Here is a 7928-nt window from a genome sequence, read left to right on the forward strand (position 1 = left end):
TTCATTAGTGCTGATGCCGTGACAGACTAATCCAGAGCTTTTATGGGTCTGTCACTGCCTTAGGCCTACTTCTACACTTTCAACCCCGACACAAATCAGCACTTCTTAAGAAGAGGTGACAAGCACATTAGGGACATAATGCAAAATATTTCATATTAAGGTTTCATTGTGAAAAAGAAACAGAATTAAAACAGATGGACCCTTTTCACAGACCGTGATGACGCATTTCCACAGTTATTAACAATGTAAATCTAGCAATTTTTTTATTTTTTTTTTATATTTTAATTTTTAAAACCTTCTGCTTCTGAGAACCCCTGGAAATGTGAAAAGGGCCCAGATGAGGGGATTCTTGATGCCAAAATAATAATTAATAAAAAGGCTAACTAATATTGTGGTTACACATGATACCAAAAGTCACATAAGCAACTAAAATGGGGCTGATAAAAAAAAATAATAATAAAATATATACATATATATATATTTATAAGAATTAAATTGATTGTATTTGTGTATAACCGAGCACCATCTATACGTTCTGAAATTAAAACGCACAATAGTATTTTTTGAAACTTCATATAAAACACTAGAATATGTATTAGCATTATGTTGTGGAGCATTCATTTGTTGTATTAGACTGCATTTAATTTGAAAATCTATTCTGCCATTTTATTATCATTATTAACATTATTAACATTAACACCTTTATTTTTTATTTATGTTACTGTGTGTATCGGTGCTTTGGTAGCCTAATATTGTTTGCGAAACATGTATGACAATAAGTACCCTATACTCTGAAAAAAAGAAAGAAAGACTAATATAACGCAATATGCCTATCTCAGGTCTTGTGTCTCTGATGTCTGCGAAGGTGTCTGTAACATTTGGTTTCACACCTGATAAAGCAAACGCTGCTTGCACTGACCTTGCATTTGTTCTCAAGTCAAGTCAAGTCAAGTCTGCTTTATTGTCAATTCTTCCACATGTACAGCACATACATACAGAGAATTGAAATTGCGTTACTCTCAGACCCTTGGTGCATACAGATAACACTAAATACAAAATATAAATATAAAATACAACTATACAAATATACAAATAATCCTGAAATCAACAACAATCTCCTTCGTCTTCTCCACATTCAGAGAGAAATTGTTGTCTCTGCACCACCCAGCCAGGCAGCTCACCTCGCTCCTGTAGTTTGGCGACCCTCCGTATTGAGAACATGCGTTCCGCTCATTTCATTTGATTTTTTACCTTACAAATGCAGGTATTCGGAATCTTCTTTCAGTCACGTTTGGCTAAAAAGTTTGTCACATCGCCCAAGTGGATCTCGTGAAATTTCACCACCCGATCCGAAAAGGGGCAGCAGGATTGGATATCTGAGAAGTGCGGTGATGTTGGGAAATGCAACTCAAGAAAATTCTAAAGAACTTTGCAGGACAATGCTAAGATCTCCAACCCAGCAGTGAATTCAGCTCACAGGCCATCCTCTACAAATGCAAAAGGATTCTGGAATCAGTTCATGTTTCGTGGAAAATCAGACTTCAGATACGTTTAGCCAATTAGGAACGTCGAGGTCCGTCAAGAAAAGTGCACTCACTCACTTTCTCTCAGGTAGCTACTGTCTGTGGGCAGAGAATTTCAATGTTAGTTTTTATATTGCATAAATGTTTTATAGATGTTTCTATTTATAAACGTTTTATTTTGTACATTTAAAACAGTTCTTTTATTTCACAGAGGATCTTCTATGAAAACTGTGAAACGCTGGAGCTTCCGAACAACGTCTGTTTCGGAAAATGTGACAAGTCGCCCTCTAGCGGGGATGAAGGAGGGTCCTTTCCTTGTTCTGTCTGCACACCGGTTATCATCACTTCCAAGACTGTGAAACTAAAATGCTCTGACAACACAGAAATGATAAAAGTTGTAAAAATAATAGAGGACTGTCAATGCAAAACAAAAGAAGCGCAATATTCACATCATAACGGTCCAGTGCTGGTTAATCCAAGCGTTCATCAGTACCCTCAAAAGCGATAAAATATAATGAACGATTATGCCTTTTGCACTAACCAGTGTGCATGCAGTGGGTGAATACAGGAATTTACTATTTCAACCAGAACAAAAGAAAAACAAAATGTATATAAAATAAAACTAATAAAATAAAAAACGAACTGTTTGTGTGTGAAGTGTCTTAACTCTACATTGTTGTTTCTGGTTGCTGTTAAATATTTGATGTATACTCATATCTTTGCATCGGCTCTGCATGTCATAAACCGTTTGAACACAGGAAATAAAAAAACTATAACCTGAACATGAGTTTATATAAGAGGAAATGAAAAAACGTGTAAACATTTCAGGAGAACAGATAGAGCTGTTAGCTCGTACAGATTTAGTGCTATGTTTGCGATAAAAAAAAGATGATTTACGCAATGATGATTTATATAAAAACGTGTATTTTGCCTGATAAAGGTAACCAAGCAAATTATTTAGTATTAAATTTAAAACATTCAGTTCAATATTAAAACAATAATTAAATTGTAAAGCATTACTTTTACTTACTCAATGAAACTCAGCATATTTATAGTTTTGTCGTGTAGTATTTATAGTTTTCACGTGTACATACACTATATATTTTCCTCCAACTGTACTTTGCGCCTGCTGTTTCAAACAGCAAAACGTATTCTCGCGATAACATGAAAGTCTATGTGAGACTACGAGTCGGATATCCGGTCTCTTTTCGGTGGTGGACTCCAGGCGAGAAAGTCCTCCATAATGAAGGTAGGAGGACTAAAAAAAAAAAGCTATATTATAAGTTTATATTTCACAATGTGCTGGAAATATCGATTGAGTTCCATTTTACAGTCTCCAAACAATCCGATGAGCTTTTAGTAATCGAGTTAGGCCCAAACAGCATGAGGGATGGATGTTGATTTTGTTAGGTCATGAGGACAGCGGTGGAAGTGCGGCAACATGGCAGCGCCTGGAATAGACATGCAGTGAACACATTAGAGAAATAGAAAATTCATGCGAGCTGAGGGAAATAAGTCAGCATAATCGCCATTGTCCTAACTTTAATTACAACGTTAGGAAACGTTCTAGCAGACTTGTATTGAGTGTCAAACTATCGTCCGCTGCTGTAGCATTAGCGCTTGTTTAGCTAGCAGAGAGACGTGTCAGATGAAGACCCCAACAGTTTTGGCCAATTTGTATCAAACTACAGCATACGGCCTAATTATCTATCTTTTTTATTTGTCCAACTAGCTCAATATCGCGTTCCCCGCCACTGGCTGCCAAAAGCTGATAGAAGTTGATGATGAGCGCAAACTGAGGATCTTCTATGAGAAGCGCATGGCCACAGAAGTGGCTGCAGACTCTCTGGGTGATGAGTGGAAGGTAAGTAATTACAACTTGAATCGTGTGTATATTTCCAGCACTTTAATGTTTCATGTAACGCAGAATGGCTTGACACTATATTAAGTCTTGATTGTTCAGTTTCTCTTTTGACCAGTGCCTTCAGGTTAAGACTGTACATTTAACAAAAGATTGAAATACACGAAAGGACTTTTAACTAGGCATCTAAACGACGGATCTCACACTTTCAAGTCATTCCAAATGCAACAAATTAACATGCCAAATGAGAACAATGTATTCCAAAATCGGCTCAAAATATCAACCATGCTTGATATCCTCTAACTGGATGAAATCATAGTCTTGAAACTAAAAAAAATCTGTGCCTTTAATATACTATGCAATACTGTAAAATGTGTCAACTTGGACTGCCCAAAATCTGAAGACTTGCTTTAACTTCTAAACTAGCAACGACTCAATGACACAAGTGTGTTGTGTAGTGTATTCCATCATTAAAATCGATTCAAAACATGAAACCTGTTTAAAGTCATCCAATGGAATGAAATCACAGTCTGAAGCTATTGGTTGCCTAGTGTGCCTTTATTTATTTATTTATTTTTGTGGCACTTTAGCAAGTCCTTTTTGGCTGATCAGTAGCTTAAAAGGAGGGACAGTGGTGCCAAAAGCAACAGTGGAGCTGCTATCCGGATAACAACCTGTTCATATTATTAGTGGCTGGTTGTATTGCATCGCTCTGTCAAACGTTCTTCAATGCATTGTTTAGAAAATTGTTCAGGCTTTTAGTCAAAATTTTAGTCAAAGTTTCAGTCTTATATCATGCTCTTTGTGTTAAATCCGTCGACTCGGGCTGTCCAAAATCTGCAGACTGCCCCCACAATGCCAATCTGGCAGACGTCGTGTAGTGTCCAGCCTTAATATCATCTCAAAATATCAAAACGTGTTTGATGTCCTCTGACTAAATGGAATGATAGTCTGAAGCTCTGTGCTCCTCATACACTATTTGATTTTCTGTGAAATTGGTGAACTCCGAATGCCCAGAATCTGCAACTGGTTCTGACTTTTGGCAACTAGCACCATCTACTCCAGAGTGCAATTTGGGGCAAAAGTCTTGTAGTGTATTTCAGATTTAAGTGGACTTGACAACGGCAGTGTTTACAGTGCTGCACTTGTAACTTGAAAAACTTCTTCAAACTGACATGAACATTGGCATAACTGTGTTTATGTTGTAGGGCTATGTTGTGCGTATCAGTGGAGGCAATGACAAACAGGGCTTCCCCATGAAGCAGGGTGTGCTGACCCATGGACGTGTGCGTCTCCTTCTCAGCAAGGGTCACTCCTGTTACCGCCCTCGCCGTACTGGTGAGCGTAAACGCAAGTCTGTCCGCGGCTGCATTGTTGACGCCAACCTCAGCGTTCTCAACTTGGTCATTATCAGGAAGGGTGAGTATAGCTGGAAGTTACAGTGTAATAGGGGATTGTACACAGCTGTGGATCCACTTTGACATTGAATTTAATACAAATGTAAACAAGGCTGTGAGGGATAGACTTACAGTCTACTGCCTACAGTCTACTGAAAGTGAAGTGACGTGTGGCAAAGTATGGTGACCCATACTTGGAATTTGTGCTCTGCATTTAACCCATTCAAGTGCGCACACACAGTAGTGAACACACACCCGGAGCAGTGGTCAGTAGGGCTGTGCAATTAATCGAAAAACGATTTTGATTTTGGCCTCCAACGGTTATGAAAATACAATAATCGAGAAAATTATTATTGCGCCCCATTCCGCCCCCTTTTCCAGCGCTGCGCTTTCGTTCCTCCATAAAAGCCCAATTTCACGTGCAAACCAGTACAATCATGTAACGTGACTTTTGCTAAATGGGGCGTGCTTGATTTATAGAAATATATTTATTCATGTTTTTAAATGCGTGAAAGAGAACTTGCGCTGCTCCTCAGGAAGATATGCGCTCAGAGACGGAACAGAACATGGACATGTAAAGTCATCTTTTAGCTCAAGGTGCGCGCCAAATACACGGTCAAATAAACGGTCAAATACACGCAAAAATGTGTCAAAATTAGACTTGTGCCGGTATTCGGTGATGCGATATATCACGGTAATGAATATGCACGCGAACAGTGGCGCGGCGCGTCTTGGACGTTGAGGGCGTTGAGGAGAGTTGAAATCAGGTCAACTTTATGGTAATGAGCTATGACGCGGTTCGGCGGCAACCAATCGGAACGTAGAAGTCCACCGCTTGAGAGGATTCCAGAGAATGCAGTCCTGTAAACTTCGGTTCCGACCACATTAGTTCCCAAGCAAAATAAAGGAGAGGTTGAATATTGCTGTGGCGGGTTTCCCAATAATCTACGACGTGTCCCTGTTGGCGTACAGGGACATAAATTTAAAAAAAGATGCGTGGTCTGAGGTTGTTGGTGTTCCTGGTGAGTTGCTGACGTGCATTAACGTTATAGTAATAATAATCTAATGATATAATAAATAATAGTATAATAGTCCCAGTTCACTTTTAAACCTTTAAATGAATTTTCCTGATTATACTTACATTAATGTTTATATCTGATTATACTTAAGTAACATTTTCAATGCAGGACTTTTACTTGTATCAGAGTATTTTTACAGTGTGGTATTAGTGCTTTATGTATTAGGTAAAGGGTCTTAATACTTCGTCCACAACAATATTTAATGAAGTTAACTTATAATGTTACCCTCCTTGTGGTCAGTCTGCACAAGATCAACAAGCTTGTTTGCTTTGCGACCCCTTTAAATACAAGATAAGCATTCGATCTACGTCAGAGCGTCCACAAATCTTTCTACAGCGTTGTTGGCAGGGTGGCCAGAGCGATTTTTGATGCTCTCGACGGCGGCGGTGTGAACGCACAGTAACGGTAAATTGGATCCGTGCGGCTCTTAAAGTGACAGCGGGCTATTTTCCTGCTGCGACTGTGTGCTTAATATTAATCAAACAACAAAAGACAAATTCAAAATCACACACTGCTCTTGAGTGAAGGACTTTTGTAGCTTTAATAAGAAACAAAAAAGACATTTTGCCTGCTGTGGACCTAGATTTGTTGTAAAACAATAGTACAATCCATGAACACACTGTACTTTGCTTTCATTCCTGTCAAATATGATGCTACTCTGACTAAGGTCTATAGTGTAAAAATGAAAATAGTAATTTATTCGCCCTCATTTACAAGTCTCTATGACTGACTTCCTTCAGCGGAACACAATAGAAGATATGTAGCAAGATGGTGGTTACCAAACAGTTTCGATTCCATTGACACTTATTGTATGGTCAAAAAATATAATGGAAGTCAATGGGATCCAAAACTGGGATGAGTGATGGCAGAATTGTCATTTTAAGAACCATTTAATTAATAGTGCAAATGGACTCATGATTCATAGACGGCACACCAGCAGACCCTTTCTGGTTGAATGGTTACCTCAAAGGGGGGACAGTGTGGTGCCTACAGCAACAGTGGAGCTGCTAACGGATAATGACCTGATCATGTTCTTAGTGGCTGGTTGTACTGCATTGCTCTGCCAAAATTATTGCTTTGCATATTGTTTGTGAATGGGAGCAGGGACTTCATAGAAACCATGAAGCCGGTAGAGATGTAACGGTATGAAAATTTCTTAATCAGGAATATAGTGACCACAATTATCACGGTTATCAGTATTATCACGGTATTGTTAAAATGTGCTGGAAATGTTCAAGTTTTATATTTAAAATCAACAAAACAAATAAAATGATTTTTTAAAATTTGCATAAACACTTAAACGATAGCATTACTAATGATGCCCGAATTTTAAATGACAGCATGACTGACAACAGTTTATCTAATAACATGTGCGAAATGTTCAAATAAAACTTTGAAAAGGTTTCATAAAATGGTAGAGCTCACATTTCAGCCTTTAAATAAAGAAAAGGGTTAAGTCAAAATAACTGATTAATAAATGATTATGTATTTTATCTGCTCCATCAATGATTCTAGATACCTTATCTAATTCTTTAAATGTGTAGAAACCACATAAGCTTGTTTTTCATCAACCAGTCGGCAGGGCATGCAAATTCCGCCCGTTTTTTGGCCAGACAAAAACTGCACACAAGCTGAATGTAAATGTAACTCTCTGTAAATCCACTCTCTGACACTAGGCGGCGCTTTTGGAACAGAAGTTAGAGCTGTTTCCCGTAACCTCCGTGGACAAAGCAGCATTGCGATTAAGAACACTTTATTACATGGAGCGAAGATGAAAGCAAAATGCCATTGAATCTTTTCTGAAGACAGTCAGAAACTTCAGAGGTACATTCATATAATGAATTCATTCATATATTCATTTGTATAATTCCCTTAGCACTCTTTTAAAACCTCCCAGCTTTCCGCCATGTTTTCACACAAAGTGAAACTACTTTGTGCGCAAGCGAGACTGTTACTTAAAGGGTTAGTTCACCCAAAAATGAAAATTAGCCCATAAATTACTCACCCTTAAGTCATCCTAGGTGTATATGACTTTCTGCTTTCAGACGGACGCAGTCGGAGTTATATT

The 7928-nt window shown here is 38.3% G+C and overlaps 1 protein-coding gene across 1 annotated transcript in view; it reads left to right on the forward strand.

Moving 5' to 3' along the window:
• The first annotated feature begins 2704 nt into the window (after positions 1-2704).
• LOC107720314 (40S ribosomal protein S6) overlaps positions 2705-7928 on the forward strand; it is a 9887-nt gene continuing 4663 nt past the window's right edge. The window contains exons 1-3 of the mRNA XM_016527997.1: positions 2705-2772; positions 3256-3387; positions 4593-4803. Coding sequence (XP_016383483.1) covers positions 2767-2772; positions 3256-3387; positions 4593-4803 — 349 coding nt within the window. The 5' untranslated portion in view covers positions 2705-2766. The remainder of the gene's footprint in view (positions 2773-3255; positions 3388-4592; positions 4804-7928) is intronic.

This window comes from Sinocyclocheilus rhinocerous, unplaced genomic scaffold, assembly GCF_001515625.1.
Source record: "Sinocyclocheilus rhinocerous isolate Xijiao unplaced genomic scaffold, SAMN03320098_v1.1 scaffold4923, whole genome shotgun sequence".
Lineage (NCBI taxonomy): Eukaryota > Metazoa > Chordata > Actinopteri > Cypriniformes > Cyprinidae > Sinocyclocheilus > Sinocyclocheilus rhinocerous.